Consider the following 17,940-nt stretch of genomic DNA (forward strand, 5'->3'; position numbering starts at 1 on the left):
GGTATATTCCCCAGTACAAACCTGGTACACAGTGTAGCAATAATGGTGTGGCTGGCACCATAGCTGTTAAATGAATGCCGACTACCTGTGCAAACCAGTTTTAATTACCAATCAAGACTCTTCTTTACAAAGCTATTTGACTTTATGGTGTCATTATGAATATGTGGTATTGCTCATTGCCTTTCTGTATCATGTAAGTGCACACATTTATTTGGCCCTGGACTGACTAAATATAGGAAGCAGATTACCTTTTGCTGTAACTTGCAGTTTACCATTTACCAGTTTAAAAAATAAAACAAAAAAATAAAATCCCACTTCTCAGTTGGGGTGGGAACTGAGTGGCATGACCCCGCTTATCTACCAGTAGAAGCATATGAAAATATAGAAAATTAGTCCTGTACTCACGGTTTGGTTTGGCGTTTTCTGTAGCTTTCTCTTCAGACGAAGAATTATCATCATCGTCGTCTTCATCTTCAGCAGAAGGTAACGCATCTATGATAAGAAATATACATATTTAGTCAGTCGGCTCTGCATACAAATAAGTATATAAATCATTATATAAATCATATACCTTTAACAGGAAATAAATGCATTGATATGGTGTAAATAGGCTTAATATAGTAAACAAGTTTGTAGTATGTAAAAACGGACTGGTCTGTAAAGCTATAAATAATTTTCATATTTATTAATTATGCAACACTCTCTACATTTACAAACACGGCATATTTTTTACAATTTAAAGTTGTGCAGAATATATCCCATTTAAAAATGGCAATTCTTTTTTTCTTTCTTGAATGCAAAACCAAATCGCTATAAGCAGAGGTGGCTCCAGAGACGGGGCTGCAGCACAGTCCAAATTTCAAATAGGTGAGCCACACCAACTGTCAGCGAGTCAGTTTGGGATGACAGTTGGTGTGGTTCCCTAATTTGAAATTTGGACTCTGCAGCCCAGCCTCTGGAGCCACCACTGCACTATTGCCTTTTCAAAGATTGCCTTGTTAAGCTGGGTACACACTAGGCCACAAGTTCTCAAACTCAGTCCTCAAGACCCCACACAGTTCATGTTTTCCAAGTCACCTGTGGATTTTTAAAATGTGACAGTTGGTGATACACCGTGCACCTGTCGGGGTGACCTATAAAACGTGACCTGTGTTGGGTCCTGAGGGCCAAGTTTGAGAACCACTGCACTAGGCCATATGTCGAACATATCGTGCACATTGGGCAGTGTGTACGGACTAGTACGCGCTCCCACAGATCGTTCATTGCATATTCTGTCTGCAGGCAGATCTGAAGAAATCTTTAACGACACCATACTACTGGAGTTTTGGATGCATTCACATACTGTATGTACCAAGCTCTGGAGTGCAACACATTCCTGAGATTGAACCTGGTAAGCAACACCATCTGTAGATGGCATTGCCCTATCGAAGCCCATGGGTTTATTTTCCTTTTCCTAACAGAGAGGGGCCAAATCAAATATCTTCTTGTGTCCCCTGCCGCGCGCATGTCTTTTACTGCATGCACAGGAGGACTTAAGGGTAACAAACCCAGAAGTTCTTCTTTAGCAAAGGATTGATCTAACCACAAGAGCTGTCCTTTTCAATTTTATGTACCGTACCAGTGTGTCACCAATAAGTGTCAGGATGTATTGCATACACGATGCAATGCGTAGTACATCACGCCCCCGGTATGATACAGTATGACACACAGGAAACTGTTATTGCCCTTCCACCCTGCCACAAAATACAGTAAGATAGTAACATACATGTAGTAAAGCCATTTCACAAAGTTGTGATCAGCAGAGTTATTGGATGCACAGCAGAGCCACGTATCGGATGTGCAGCAGAGTTAATAATAAGATTTTACTTACCGGTAAATCTATTTCTCGTAGTCCGTAGTGAATGCTGGGGACTCCGTAAGGACCATGGGGAATAGACAGGCTCCGCAGGAGACAGGGCACTTTAAGAAAGAATTTGGATACTGGTGTGCTCCGGCTCCTCCCTCTATGTCCCTCCTCCAGACCTCAGTTAAAGAAACTGTGCCTGGAAGAGCTGACAGTACAAGGAAAGGATTTTGGAATCCAGGGCAAGACTCATACCAGCCACACCAATCACACCGTATAACTTGTGATAAACTTACCCAGTTAACAGTATGAACAACAACAGAGCATCAGATCAACCCTGATGCAACCAACATAAGCCTTATTTAAGCAATAACTATATACAAGTATTGCAGAAGAAGTACACACTTGGGACGGGCGCCCAGCATCCACTACGGACTACGAGAAATAGATTTACCGGTAAGTAAAATCTTATTTTCTGTAACGTCCTAGTGGATGCTGGGGACTCCGTAAGGACCATGGGGATTATACCAAAGCTCCCAAACGGGCGGGAGAGTGCGGATGACTCTGCAGAACCGAATGAGCAAACACAAGGTCCTCCTCAGCCAGGGTATCAAACTTGTAAAACTGTGCAAAAGTGTTCGAACCTGACCAAGTAGCCGCTCGGCAAAGCTGTAATGCCGAGACCCCTCGGGCAGCCGCCCAAGAAGAGCCCACCTTCCTTGTGGAGTGGGCTTTTACTGATTTTGGAAGCGGCAATCCAGCCGCAGAATGAGCTTGCTGAATCGTGTTACAGATCCAGCGAGCAATAGTTTGCTTTGAAGCAGGAGCACCCAGCTTGTTGGGTGCATACAGGATAAACAGCGACTCAGTTTTCCTGACTCTAGCCGTTCTGGCTACATAAACCTTCAAAGCCCTGACCACATCTAGCAACTCGGAATCCTCCAAGTAACGAGTAGCCACAGGCACCACAATAGGTTGGTTCATATGAAAGGATGACACCACCTTTGGCAGAAATTGTGGACGGGTCCGCAATTCTGCCCTGTCCATATGGAAAACCAGATAGGGGCTTTTATGACACACGCCTAGCTGAAGCCAAGGCTAATAGCATGACCACCTTCCAGGTGAAAAATTTTAACTCCACAGTTTTGAGTGGCTCAAACCAGTGTGACTTCAGGAAACTCAACACCACGTTTAGATCCCAAGGTGCCACTGGAGGCACAAAAGGAGGCTGAATATGCAGCACTCCCTTTACAAACGTCTGGACTTCAGGAAGAGAAGCCAGTTCCTTTTGAAAGAAAATGGATAGGGCCGAAATCTGAACCTTAATGGAACCCAATTTTAGGCCCAAAGTCACTGTAGGAAGTGAAGGAACCGGCCTAGCTGGAATTCCTCCGTAGGGGCCTTCCTGGCCTCACACCAAGCAACATATTTTCGCCATATACGGTGATAATGTTTAGCCGTCACGTCCTTCCTAGCCTTTATCAGCGTAGGAATAACCTCATCCGGAATGCCTTTTTCTGCTAGGATCCGGCGTTCAACCGCCATGCCGTCAAACGCAGCCGCGGTAAGTCCTGGAACAGACAGGGTCCCTGTTGCAACAGGTCCTGTCTTAGAGGCAGAGGCCATGGGTCCTCTGTGAGCATTTCTTGCAGCTCTGGATACCAAGTCCTTCTTGGCCAATCCGGAACAACGAGTATTGTCCTCACGCCTCTTTTTCTTATGATTCTCAGCACCTTGGGTATGAGAGGAACACCCACGGTGTCACTAGTGCGTCTACAGCTATCGCCTGAGGGTCTCTTGACCTGGCGCAATACCTCTGTAGCTTTTTGTTGAGGCGGGATGCCATCATGTCCACCTGTGGCAGTTCCCACCGACCTGCAATCTGCGCGAAGACTTCTTGATGAAGTCCCCACTCTCCCGGGTGGAGGTCGTGCCTGCTGAGGAAGTCTGCTTCCCAGTTGTCCACTCCCGGAATGAACACTGCTGACAGTGCTCTTACGTGATTCTCCGCCCAGCCACCCTGCTCCTTGTGCCGCCTTGGCGGTTTACATGAGCCACTGCGGTGATGTTGTCTGACTGGATCAGCACCGATTGGTCGCGAAGCAGGTTCTCCGCTTGACTTAGGGCATTGTATATGGCCCTTAGTTCCAGGATATTGATGTGAAGGCAAGTCTCCTGACTTGACCACACCCCTTGGAAATTTCTTCCCTGTGTGACTGCCCCCCACCCTCGGAGGCTTGCATCCGTGGTCACCAGGACCCAGTCCTGAATGTCGAATCTGCGGCCTTCGAGAAGGTGAGCACTCTGCAGCCACCACAGCAGAGACACCCTGGCCCTGGGGGATAGGGTGATCAGCAGATGCATCTGTAGATGTGATCCGGACGACTTGTTCAACAGATCCCATTGAAAGGTCCTCGCATGGAACCTGCCAAAGGGAATGGCCTCGTACGATGCCACCATCTCTCCCAGAACTCGCGTGCAGTGATGCACCGACACCTGTTTTGGTTTTAAGAGGTCTCTGACCAGTGTCATGAATTCCTGAGCCTTCTCCGTCGGGAGAAAAACCTTCTTCTGGTCTGTGTCCAGAATCATGCCCAGGAAGGGCAGACGCGTCGTAGGAATCAGCTGCGGCTTTGGAATATTCAGAATCCAGCCGTGCTGTTGTAACACTTCCCGAGAGCGTGCTACGCTGATCAGCAACTGCTCTCTGGACCTCGCCTTTATGAGGAGATCGTCCAAGTATGGGACAATTGTGACCCCTTGCTTTCGCAGGAGCACCATCATTTCCGCCATTACTTTGGTAAATATTCTCGGTGCCGTGGAGAGACCAAACGGCAACGTCTGGAACTGGTAATGACAATCCTGTACCACAAATCTGAGGTACGCCTGATGAGGTGGATAAATGGGGACATGAAGGTATGCATCCTTTATGTCCAGAGACACCATAAAATCCCCCCCTTCCAGGCTTGCGATGACCGCTCTGAGCGATTCCATTTTGAACTTGAACCTTTTCAGGTATATGTTCAGGGATTTTAAATTCAATATGGGTCTGACCGAACCGTCCGGTTTCGGTACCACAAACATGGTCGAATAGTAACCCCTTCCCTGTTGAAGGAGGGGAACCTTTACCACCACCTGCTGAAGATACAATTTGTGAATTGCAGCTAACACTATTTCCCTCTCTAAGGGGGAAGCTGGCAGGGCCGATTTGAGGTAACGGTGAGGGGGCATCTCTTCGAATTCCAGCTTGTATCCCTGAGACACAATCTCTATAGCCCAGGGATCCACCTGGGAGTGAACCCACTTGTGGCTGAAATTTCGGAGACGCGCCCCCACCGGGCCTAGCTCCGCCTGTGGAGCCCCAGCGTCATGCGGTGGATTTAGTGGAAGCCGGGGAGGACTTCTGTTCCTGGGAACTAGCTGTATTGTGCAGCTGCTTTCCTCTACCCCTGCCTCTGGCAAGAAAGGACACACCTCGGACTTTCTTGCCTTTTTGTGATCGAAAGGACTGCATTTGGTAATACGGTGCTTTCTTAGGTTGTGAGGGAACATATGGCAAAAAATTTGACTTTCCAGCCGTAGCTGTGGAGACCAGGTCCGAAAGACCGTCCCCAAACAATTCCTCACCCTTGTAAGGTAAAACCTCCATGTGCCTTTTTGAGTCGGCATCGCCTGTCCATTGCCGAGTCCACAGGACCCTTCTGGCAGAAATCGACATTGCATTTATTCTAGAGCCCAGTATTTTGAGCATCTCTCATATATAGGACAGCGTCTTTATATGCCCCAGGGTTAGTAATATAGTATCCTTATCCAAGGTATCAAGTTCCTCAGATAAGGTATCTGTCCATGCTGCTACCGCACTACACATCCAGGCCGACGCAATCGCCGGCCTTAGTAAGGTACCTGAATGTATATAAATGGACTTCAGGATACCCTCCTGCTTTCTATCAGCAGCATCCTTTAGGGTGGCCGTATCCTGTGACGGCAGGGCTACCTTCTTGGATAAGCTTTTTAGAGCTTTGTCCACCCTAGGGGAGGATTCCCAGCGTAGCCTGTCCGTTGGCGGGAAGGGATACGCCATAAGCATCCGTTTGGAAATCTGCAGTTTCCTATCTGGAGATTCCCAAGCCTTTTCACATAACTCATTTAACTCATGTGAAGGGGGAAAGGTCACCTCTTGCCTTTTTTCCCCCATACATATAAACCCTCTTGTCAGGGACTGGGGTTTCCTCTGTGATGTGCAACACATCTTTCATTGCTATAATCATGTAACGGATGGCTTTAGCCATTTTAGGCTGTAACTTTATCTCATCGCCATCGACACTGGAGTCAGAATCCGTGTCGATATCTGTGTCAACAATTTGGGATAGTGGGCGCTTCTGAGACCCTGACGGCCTCTGCGACATAGGATCAGGCATGGGTTGAGACCCTGACTGTCCCAAGGCTTCAGCTTTATCCAACCTTTTATGCAAGGAATTAACATTATCATTTAAAACCTTCCACATATCCATCCAATCGGGTGTCGGCGGCGACCCCACATTCATTTGTTCCCGCTCTGTTTCCACATAGCCTTCCTCCTCAAACATGCCGACACACCACACACACAGGGGATGCTCTATTTGAAGACAGTTCCCCCACAAGGCCTTTTGGAGAGACAGTATGCCAGCACACACCCCAGCGCTATATGACCCAGGAATCACACAGTAACTTAGTGTTAACCCAGTAGCTGCTGTATATACTGTTTTTGCGCCAAATTTATGTGCCCCCCCCCCCCTCTCTTTTTACCCTCTTCTACCGTGATTCTGCAGGGGAGAGCCTGGGGAGCTTCCTCTCAGCGGAGCTGTGGAGAGAAAATGGCGCTGGTGAGTGCTGAGGAAGAAGCCCCGCCCCCTCAGCGGCGGGATTCTGTCCCGCGTTTGTGTGTAAAATAATGGCGGGGGCTGATGCATATATACAGTGCCCAACTGTATATATGCTGCTTTTTGCCAAGAGGTTCCTAATTGCTGCCCAGGGCGCCCCCCCCCTCCCTGCGCCCTACAGTGACCGGAGTGTGTGGGTTAGTGTGGGAGCAATGGCGCACAGCTGCAGTGCTGTGCGCTGCCTCATATGAAGACTGGAGTCTTCTGCCGCCGATTTCGACGTCTTCTTGCTTCAGACACCGGCTTCTGTCTTCTGGCTCTGCGAGCGGGACGGCGGCGCGGCTTCGGGATCGGACGACCAAGGGTGCGATCCTGTGTACGATCCCTCTGGAGCTAATGGTGTCCAGTAGCCTAAGAAGCAGGACCTATCTTTGGTGAGTAGGGCTGCTTCTCTCCTCTCAGTCCCATGTAGCAGGGAGCCTGTTGCCAGCAGATCTCTCTGAAAATAAAAAAACCTAACAAAATACTTTCTTTTTAGCAAGCTCAGGAGAGCTCACTAAGTAGCACCCAGCTCGTCCGGGCACAGATTCAAAACTGAGGTCTGGAGGAGGGACATAGAGGTAGGAGCCAGAGCACACCAGTATCCAAATTCTTTCTTAAAGTGCCCTGTCTCCTGCGGAGCCCGTCTATTCCCCATGGTCCTTACGGAGTCCCCAGCATCCACTAGGACGTTAGAGAAAACGCTGGTATGACTCTAGTGTTGTGATTACATTTGTAAAGGACAGCTCTTCCTTCTGTGCATGCAGCAGATGATGTGCGCGCTGCCTAGGACACTGGGAGGGATCCGACTGTAATCCTTCCAAAGAAGAATGTGGAAAGAAGCCCATAGGCTTCTATGGGGCAACGCCATCTAAAGATGATGTTGGCTAACTGGTCCAAGCTCCTGAAAGTATATTGCACTCTGGAGTTTTGGCTGCATTTTGATTTTAGTTCATTCCGCCCTGAGATTCAGATGTATCAAAGCGGGGACTTTTTTTTCCTATTCACAGCAGTGCGGGCTTGTGCTCACTGTAGCCTCAGTTTTCTGTTCTTAGCTGGTAAAAGTGGAACCGAGTGTCATCTTTTGCTGCTGTAGCCCATTCACTTCAAGGTTGGAGAGGGTGGTCTTCTGTTTGCCGGCGGTCGGGCTCCCGGCGCTCAGTATACCGGCGCCGGGAGCCCGACAGCCGGCATACCGACAATTATTTTCCCTCGTGGGGGTCCACGACCCCCATAGAGGGAGAATAAAAGTGTGGCGCGCACCGTGCCCGTAGCGTGGCGAGCGCAGCGAGCCCGCAAGGGGCTCATTTGCGCTCGCCAAGCCGGCGGTCGGGCTCCCGGCGCCGGGATGCTGGTCGCCGGGAGCCCGACCGCCGGCCACCCGTAGTGAACCCGTTGGAGATGCTCTTCAAAATTTCAATGGTGTAACATATGCATACCTCCCAACATGACCCATTCTAGAAAGGGGCAACCAGTTCTTCTGCCAGATAGGCAGTCCAACCATGCATATGGTTATTTGAGTTGGGTATGGAACTCAAGGTCAACACCACTTAGGTCGACTCCTAAGGTCGACACCTGAAATAGGTCGACATGGACAAAAGGTCAACATGGACAATTTTTTAATGGGTTTTTTTTGGCGTAGTTTTCACCGTAATGTGACTGGGAACCCCAATTAGTGCACAGCGTTCGCTCGCCATGCTTCGGGCAAGGTGCCTCGCTCCACTACCGCTGCGCTCGGCACAGGTTACCGTTCCCAATTGTAGTCCACATGGATCGTAAAGTATGAAAAAGTTCAAAAAATATTTTTTTTCTTTTAAAAACTCACTTCGACTTTTTTCCATGTCGACCTATTTCAGGTGTCAGCCTAAGGTGTGTCGACCAATTGGTGTTGACCTAAGTGGTGTCTATCTGGGGTCCGGATACCATTTGAGTTAATGTCACCTTCCTGTCAGCTTGTACCATTCTGGTCCACTCTGCTCTGACCTCTCTCATTAGCAAAATATTGCAGATCTGCCACCTTGTTGAATCCGAGCCACAAGTAATTCAGGCTGTTCTGGGGCCAAAGGGGCATCCTTAACAATACTAGAAAGTCGTATATAGAGTTCATACTGACTGTATTAATGCTTGTGTCTATAATGGAACAGTTTTATATTAAAGGCCCCAATCCACTAGTGCAATATGACCAATTTTCATCCGATTCCGAGCTTTCTATTTGATGAATCGGATGAAAAGTGTCACATCGCATGTCATTTTCCTCCGACTCCGAACCGAGGCGCGTTCCCGTGCAGATTGACATGGCTGCCATGAATATCTATCGCAATGGGAGAAGAAGGTGCACATCGGAATGCATTTGTACACAATCGGATGCGATTCATCAGATGTAAAAAAAAAAAAAAAACCCACTCAGTTGCACATCGTAATCGCAGGACTCCTGGGAAGGTCGGGGGGAAATCGGATCCGACTTTCAGTTCAGATATGTCTCACTAGTGGATGGGGGCCTTTAGTGGTACTTTAAAGAACATTCACTCATAGCTGGACAATCATTAAGCAGCCTAGGCTGTCACACATGGGCCCGAATAACCTAAACTTAGGTCTTATTTTTTATTTGCAAAATGGAGGGGTTGATGTGGGCCAAACCAGTATATTTCCTGGGGTTTTAATCCAGCTCTGCACAGCAGAGTATACCACAAGAATGACCTTTGTTCTTGGTGGACAGTGCTAATTTAGAGGAGTATACAGAAACATGTAGGACAGTTATAAGCATGAATGACAAGTGCCATAATAAAACATTTAGAAAAAAATAAAATAAAGAGCATAAAATTGTAACGTGCTCCATATAAAAACAAAGAGTGAGAAGCTTGCACTACACATGATGGCAAACGAAACCATGAAATGCATTACAGAGCACCAAATGGATGCATTAAGTAGATGAGCAATTTCAAAGGATTGTAGGCAAATGGCTTGTAAGGGTCTAAAAACAAACACCACTTAACACTCCATTCCCAATACTTTCACACACAAACTCATACACACACTGCAGTGCTAAGGAGGGGACGTTTCCAAGGTAGGGCCACAGTCAACAAAGGGTCCCAATCAAGTCACGGCTTATATGTGATTTTAAAATGTTTAACCTAATTAGCTATCTAAGGGACCAACAGGCATTTCCCATCACTGCTATGGAAAGTGTCAAAGGTATCAATTTTATTTTAGATTAGTGGGTGAAGGCAATCACATTGGTGATACAGTGCACAGCTGTTACACATCACATAAAGCAGAAACAATGTATATTAAGAAATAGTGGCAATCATGCCATAAATGTGGGTCTTGCCTATATCAAGAACATACTTACCCATTTTAAAAATGTTCCCTCTGAGAGAACCATTACAAAATTGTGCAACTGCGGTTGTGTCCCCAGCTGTACAAAGCTGCAATTCACGGCATTGTAGAGCGAGAGAGCACAACTAATGGATTCAACACACATTACGTCACCAAACCCCAGGATCGCGCACTTCACTGGGAAAGTGGGCGGGATCTTTGATGTTGGCCTTCTCTCACAGGAGAGCTCCCCAAAATTCATTAGTCTCCTGACCATTCTGGCCAAGTATGCAGCAACAAAGAGTATATGTAGGAAAAGCCTCATGATAAAAAGCTATAATTACTAGCAAACAAAATAAAGATCAGTCTGAAATAAAATATAGGGGGCTAATTGATCCCTCAAGGGCTATCCAATTAGCATCGAAAACTGGCACTATTGGTTTTTTTTTTATTCCACCTGCCCAGAAGCCGGTGAAAAAAATCCTTGATAACAGACCCGTTTTTGGGATTGAGCGTGTAAAAACTTATCGTATGAAAAAAATGGGCTGCAATTGAATTGCCTTATAATGACCATCAGGCAAAAGCCTGTATTTTTTTGCTTGAAAAATTAACGGGAACATTTATATTCCCCCTTAGTATGACGCAAGTACCTACACTATAAATAAATAAATAAATAATAAGAATTTACTTACCGATAATTCTATTTCTCGTAGTCCGTAGTGGATGCTGGGAACTCCGTAAGGACCATGGGGAATAGCGGCTCCGCAGGAGACAGGGCACATCTAAAGAAAGCTTTAGGATCACCTGGTGTGCACTGGCTCCTCCCCCTATGACCCTCCTCCAAGCCTCAGTTAGGATACTGTGCCCGGACGAGCGTACACAATAAGGAAGGATTTTGAATCCCGGGTAAGACTCATACCAGCCACACCAATCACACTGTACAACTTGTGATCTGAATCCAGTTAACAGCATGATAATAGAGAAGCCTCTATAAAAGATGGCTCACTACAACAATAACCCGAATTTTTTGGTAACAATAATTATGTACCAGTATTGCAGACAATCCGCACTTGGGATGGGCGCCCAGCATCCACTACGGACTACGAGAAATAGAATTATCGGTAAGTAAATTCTTATTTTCTCTGACGTCCTAGTGGATGCTGGGAACTCCGTAAGGACCATGGGGATTATACCAAAGCTCCCAAACGGGCGGGAGAGTGCGGATGACTCTGCAGCACCGAATGAGAGAACTCCAGGTCCTCCTCAGCCAGGGTATCAAATTTGTAGAAGTTTACAAACGTATTTGCTCCTGACCAAGTAACTGCTCGGCAAAGTTGTAAAGCCGAGACCCCTCGGGCAGCTGCCCAAGATGAGCCCACCTTCCTTGTGGAGTGGGCATTTTAAGATTTTTGGCTGTGGCAGGCCTGCCACAGAATGTGCAAGCTGAATTGTACTACAAATCCAACGAGCAATCGTCTGCTTAGAAGCAGGAGCACCCAGTTTGTTGGGTGCATACAGGATAAACAGTGAGTCAGATTTTCTGACTCCAGCCGTCCTGGAAACATATATTTTCAGGGCCCTGACCACGTCAAGCAACTTGGAATCCTCCAAGTCCTTAGTAGCCGCAGGTACCACAATAGGTTGCTTCATGTGAAATGCAGAAACCACCTTAGGTAGAAATTGAGGACAAGTCCTCAATTCTGCCCTGTCAGAATGAAATATTAAATAAGGGCTTTTATATGATAAAGCCGCCAGTTCTGACACACGCCTGGCTGAAGCCAGGGCTAACAGCATCGTCACCTTCCATGTGAGATATTTTAAGTCCACAGTGGTGAGTGGTTCAAACCAATGTGACTTTAGGAAACTCAACACAACATTGAGATCCCAAGGTGCCACTGGAGGCACAAAAGGAGGCTGTATATGCAGTACCCCTTTTACAAATGTCTGAACTTCAGGCACTGAAGCCAGTTCCTTTTGGAAGAAAATCGACAGGGCCGAAATTTGAACCTTAATGGGCCCTAATTTTAGGCCCATAGACAGTCCTGTTTGCAGGAAATGGAGGAAACGACCCAGTTGAAATTCCTCTGTAGGGGCCTTCTTGGCCTCCCACCACGCAACATATTTTCGCCAAATGCGGTGATAATGTTTTGCGGTTACGTCCTTCCTGGTCTTGACCAGGGTAGGGATGACTTCATCTGGAATGCCTTTTTCCTTCAGGATCCGGCGTTCAACCGCCAAGCCGTCAAACGCAGCCGCGGTAAGTCTTGGAACAGACAAGGCCCCTGCTGGAGCAGGTCCTTTCTTAGAGGTAGAGGCCACGGTTCGTCCGTGAGCATCTCTTGAAGTTCCGGATACCAAGTCCTTCTTGGCCAATCCGGAACCACGAGTATAGTTCTTACTCCTCTCCTTCTTATGATTCTCAGTACTTTTGGTATGAGAGGCAGAGGAGGGAACACATACACTGACTGGTACACCCACGGTGTTACCAGAGCGTCCACCGCTATTGCCTGAGGGTCCCCTGACCTGGCGCAATATCTGTCTAGTTTTTTGTTTAGACGGGACGCCATTATGTCCACCTTTGGTTTTTCCCAACGGTTTACAATCAGGTGGAAGACTTCTGGGTGAAGTCCCCACTCTCCCGGGTGAAGGTCGTGTCTGCTGAGGAAGTCTGCTTCCCAGTTGTCCACTCCCGGAATGAACACTGCTGACAGTGCTATCACATGATTTTCCGCCCAGCGAAGAATCCTTGCAGCTTCTGCCATTGCCCCCCTGCTTCCCGTGCCGCCCTGTCTGTTTACGTGGGCGACTGACGTGATGTTGTCCGATTGGATCAATACCGCCTGACCCTGAAGCAGGGGTTTCGCTTGACTTAGGGCATTGTAAATGGCCCTTAGTTCCAGAATGTTTATATGAAGAGATGTCTCCAGGCTTGACCATAAGCCCTGGAAATTCCTTCCCTGTGTGACTGCTCCCCAGCCTCGCAGGCTGGCATCCGTGGCCACCAGGACCCAGTCCCGAATGCCGAATCTGCGGCCCTCTAGAAGATGAGCACTCTGCAACCACCACAGGAGGGATACCCTTGTCCCCGGTGACAGGGTTATCCGCTGAAGCATCTGAAGATGCGACCCGGACCATTTGTCCAGTAGGTTCCACTGGAAAGTCTTGCGTGGAATCTGCCGAATGGGATTGCTTCGTAGGAAGCCACCATTTTTACCCAGAACCCTTGTGCATTGATGCACTGAGACTTGGTTCGGTTTTAGGAGGTTCCTGACTAGCTCGGATAACTCCCTGGCTTTCTCCTCCGGGAGAAACACCTTCTTTCTGGACTGTGTCCAGGATCATCCCTAGGAACAGAAGACAAGTCGTCGGAACCAGCTGCGATTTTGGAATATTGAGAATCCAATCGTGCTGCCGCAACACTACCTGATATAGCGTTACACCGATCTCCAACTGTTCCCTGGATCTTACCCTTATCAGGGAATCGTCCAAGTAACGGATAACTAAAATTCCCTTCCTTCGAAGGAATATCATCATTACGGTCATTACTTCAGTAAAGACCCGGGGTGCCGTGGACCATCCCTACGGCAGCGTCCGAACTGATAGTGACAGTTCTGTACCATAACCTGAAATACCCTTGGTGAGAAGGGTAAATTTTGACATGAAGGTAAGCATCCTTGATGTCCCGAGACATCATGTAGTCCCCTTCTTCCAGGTTTGCAATCACTGCTCTGAGTGACTCAATTTTGAATTTGAACCTTGCAAGTGTTCAAAGATTTTAGATTTTAGATTTTAAAATCGGTCTCCCCGAGCCGTCTGGCTTCGGTACCACAATAGTGTGGAATAATACCCCGTTCCCTGTTGCAGGAGGGGTACCTTGATTATCACCTGCTGGGAATACAGCTTGTGAATGGTTTCCAAAACTGCCTCCCTGTCAGCGGGAGACGTCGGTAAAACAGACCTTTGGAAACGGCGAGGGGGATACGTCTCGAATTCCAATTTGTACCCCTGAAATATTACCAGAAGGATCCAGGGGTCTACTTGCGAGTGAGCCCACTGCGCACTGAAATTCATTGAGAACGGGACCCCACCGTGCCTGAACTTGTAAAGCCCTAGCGTCATACTGAGGGCTTGGCAGAGGCGAAAAAGAGTTTCTGTTCCTTGGAACTGGCTGAACTCTGCAGCCATTTTCCTCTCCCTCTGTCACGAGCAGAAAAGAGGAACCCTTTTGTCCGCTTGCCAACCAGGCCTGCGCCTGATAATACGGCGTCTTATTTTGAGAGGCGACCTGGGGTACATCCCCTCTTTTAAGGCAATACTTCCAAATGCCGTTTGGAATCCGCATCACCTGACCACTTTACTGGTATAATTGGACAACGCACTTATACTTGATGCCAGTCGGCAAATATTCCGCTGTGCATCATGCATATATAGAAATGCATCTTTTAATTGCTCTATAGGCAATAATATACTGTCCTTATCTAGGATATCATATTTCCAGTCAGGGAATCCGACCACGCCAACCCAGCACTGCACATCCAGGCTGAGGCGATTGCTGGTCGCAGTATAACACCAGTATGTGTGTAAATACATTTTAGGATACCCTCCTGCTTTCTATCAGCAGGATCCTTAAGGGCGGCCATCTCAAGAGAGGGTAGAGCCCTTGTTCTTACAAGCGTGTGAGCGCCTTATCCCCCCTAGGGGGTGTTTCCCAACGCACCCTAACCTCTGGCGGGAAAAGGTATACTGCCAATAACTTTTTAGAAATTATCAATTGTTATCGGGGGGAAACCCACGCATTTTATTTCTCAGATTCAGGAAAACTACAGGAAGTTTTTCCTCACCAACATAATACCCCTTTTTTTTGGTGGTATTCATATTATCAGAAAAGTGTAAACTTTTTTCATTGCCTCAATCATGCAATGTGTGGCCCTATTTGGAAATCACGGTTGTCTCTTCACCGTCGACACAGGAATCGGTATCCGTGTCGGCGTCTGTATCTGAGGTAACGGGCGCTTTAGAGCCCCTATATGAGACGTCTGGACATGCACAAGCTGAGTAGCCGGCTGTCCCACTGTCTTTTATACAAAGCTGACACTGTCACGCAATTTCCACAGTACATCCACTCAGGTGTCGACCCCCCAGGGGGTGACAACACTATTACAGACACTCTACTCCGTCTCCACATCATTTTTCTCCTCATACATGTCGACACAAACGTACCGACACACAGCACACACACAGGGAATGCTCTGATAGAGGACAGGACCCCACTAGCCCTTTGGGGAGACAGAGGGAGAGTTTGCCAGCACACACCAGAGCGCTATATATATACAGGGATAACCTTATATAAGTGTTTTTCCCTTTATAGCTGCTGTATTGTTATATACTGCGCCTAATTTGTGCCCCCCTCTCTTTTTTAACCCCTTTCTGTAGTGTAGTGACTGCAGGGGAGAGCCAGGGAGCTTCCCTCCAACTGAGCTGTGAGGGAAAATGGCGCCAGTGTGCTGAGGAGATAGGCTCCGCCCCTTCCTCGGCGTCCTTATCATCCGTTTTCTTGTATGTTTTGGCAGGGGTTAAATGCATCCATATAGCCCAGGAGTTATATGTGATGCATTTATTTTAGCCATAAAAGGTTTTCTAACGATTTATTGCGTCTCAGGGCGCTGCCCCCCCAGCGCCCTGCACCCTCAGTGACCGGAGTGTGAAGTGTGCTGAGAGCAATGGCGCACAGCTGCGGTGCTGTGCGCCTACCTTTATCTGAAGACAGGAAAGTCTTCTGCCGCCAATTTTTCCGGACCTCTTCGCTCTTCTGGCTCTGTAAGGGGGCCGGCGGCGCGGCTCCGGTGACCCATCCGGCTGAACCTGTGATCGTCCCTCTGGAGCTAATGTCCAGTAGCCTAAGAAGCCCAATCCACTCTGCACGCAGGTGAGTTCGCTTCTTCTCCCCTTAGTCCCTCGATGCAGTGAGCCTGTTGCCAGCAGGTCTCACTGAAAATAATAAACCTAAACTAAAACTTTCACAAAGAGCTCAGGAGAGCCCCTAGTGTGCACCCTTCTCGTCGGGCACAGAAATCTAACTGGGGCTTGGAGGAGGGTCATAGGGGGAGGAGCCAGTGCACACCAGGTGATCCTAAAGCTTTCTTTAGATGTGCCCTGTCTCCTGCGGAGCCGCTATTCCCCATGGTCCTTACGGAGTTCCCAGCATCCACTAGGACGTCAGAGAAATATATATATATATATATATATACCCACATTAAAGAATATTAATATCTTCCACCGCACATCTTTTATTTGTGTCCACAAAAGTAGGTGCATGTCGCATTAAACCTCTCCATAAAAGGAGTAGAAAAGAGCAATTATACATTTTGCATTTTTTTTGTAAATGTCAGAACACAACATTTTTTCCATTTGCAAAGTACACAATGTTATAAAGCAGTACATTATTTTTTTTCTATTTTAGTTATTAAAGCAAATTACGTTAATACAAGCTGAAGCAATGAAAACCGTGCTTTATAATATTCACAAATCTATATGAGAAAGTCCCATTATTATTGCACAATTTAGAAAGTTTTCCATTAAAAAGAAGGTTTTTGTGCAAACGCTGTACAGTTGCACACAACCTGCTATAATCTTTGAAAAGCTTAAGGATATTTTATAAAAGTCCATGCAGATTATATGGAGAAGACTCGCAGACTGAAAGAATGGTCTGCATAGGAGAAAAATAAAAAAATTTCAATCACTTAATTCTCACATCATCAGTTTGAATGTGTTGAAACTTTTACATATGAATTTGTGAATATTACTAGTCTTTTCTAAGTAATGCAAATTAAGTTAGTATTAGTGGTTCTTCAAATATTTTGGCTGCATTTCCTTCAATTTAAATGAAAAAAATGGACAATTGATTTCAAACCGGGCGGACAGCAGCTACAAACCTGATATGTTAACTTTGAATAAAACTGTATCAGTTCCAGATGGGCCACTAGTAACGCAGGCATACAACCCAGAATCCTCCAGCTCTGCGTTGAGAATCTGGATAGCGGCCCCTGTAATGCGCGTACGGTTAGTCTCCAAAAGCTGAACTCCGTTTTTCACCCAGCTGATGCTCTGAACATCCTCTCGAAGCCTGCACTGTAAAACTATCAGGTCTCCAGGACGAGCCAAATACGATTCCATTTCTGGTTTGGTTTCTGGGCCAACTGAGGGGTAGGGAAATAAAAAAAAAAAAATCTGAATTAAATAAAATGTTACAGTTAAAAAATAAAAATAAAAACATGGCCTGTTGGGATAGCCTTCGTTTTCTTTTCTGTTTTATTATTATTGGTGACTTAAAATAATCAGCTGGCTTTGGACAAAGCAGTGCCAGCTCCAAATTATGAGGTTTCTAAAGAGGTTTCCCAACAAAAGGTTTCTCATCAACTAAAGTCAGGACATCCACCATAGGCCATATGATGGAGTAAGATTGTCTGACCAAGTCTAGAATACCCTTTTTACAGTTGATTTTTCAGTGGGTACAGGAATATTCCTTACACTTTCACTATGGATTTCAATTGATAATCTCACGGAGTTGGGTTTCGATGGCAAATATAAAGTTATGCAGGTACTTCATGGGTGAAGAACAGGTTTATTAGCGTTAATAAAATAAATAGCAGAGAAGCATATTACTGTAGCTGCCAATCAGATCAAATTGTCCTATGCAAATAAACACAAACATAGTATTTTGCAGCAAGAGAGTGAGAGTGTAAAAGTAGTCACATCATCGTTGTAGAAGACAGTTATGGAAAGTTGGCCAATACACAGGACAATTTTGGCTACACACATGCAGCTGAAACAGTCTTCAGGACATATTATTGTGCTCAGAGGATCCCCCCCCCCCCCCTACACAAG

General features: G+C 46.8%; 1 protein-coding gene across 4 annotated transcripts in view; it reads right to left on the minus strand.

Annotated features, from left to right (window-relative positions):
* Window positions 1-17,940, minus strand: part of FGFR1 (fibroblast growth factor receptor 1) — a 155,101-nt gene that overhangs the window by 44,147 nt on the left and 93,014 nt on the right. For 3 of the 4 annotated variants that reach the window (XM_063931546.1, XM_063931544.1, XM_063931545.1), the window contains exons 3-4: window positions 16,989-17,252; window positions 406-492 (exon numbers count right to left, since the gene is read on the minus strand). In XM_063931546.1, coding sequence (XP_063787616.1) covers window positions 406-492; window positions 16,989-17,252 — 351 coding nt within the window. The remainder of the gene's footprint in view (window positions 1-405; window positions 493-16,988; window positions 17,253-17,940) is intronic. The other variant, XM_063931547.1, reaches the window with a different exon arrangement.

The sequence above is a fragment of the Pseudophryne corroboree genome, chromosome 6, assembly GCF_028390025.1.
Source record: "Pseudophryne corroboree isolate aPseCor3 chromosome 6, aPseCor3.hap2, whole genome shotgun sequence".
In the NCBI taxonomy this organism is placed as follows: Eukaryota; Metazoa; Chordata; class Amphibia; order Anura; family Myobatrachidae; genus Pseudophryne; species Pseudophryne corroboree.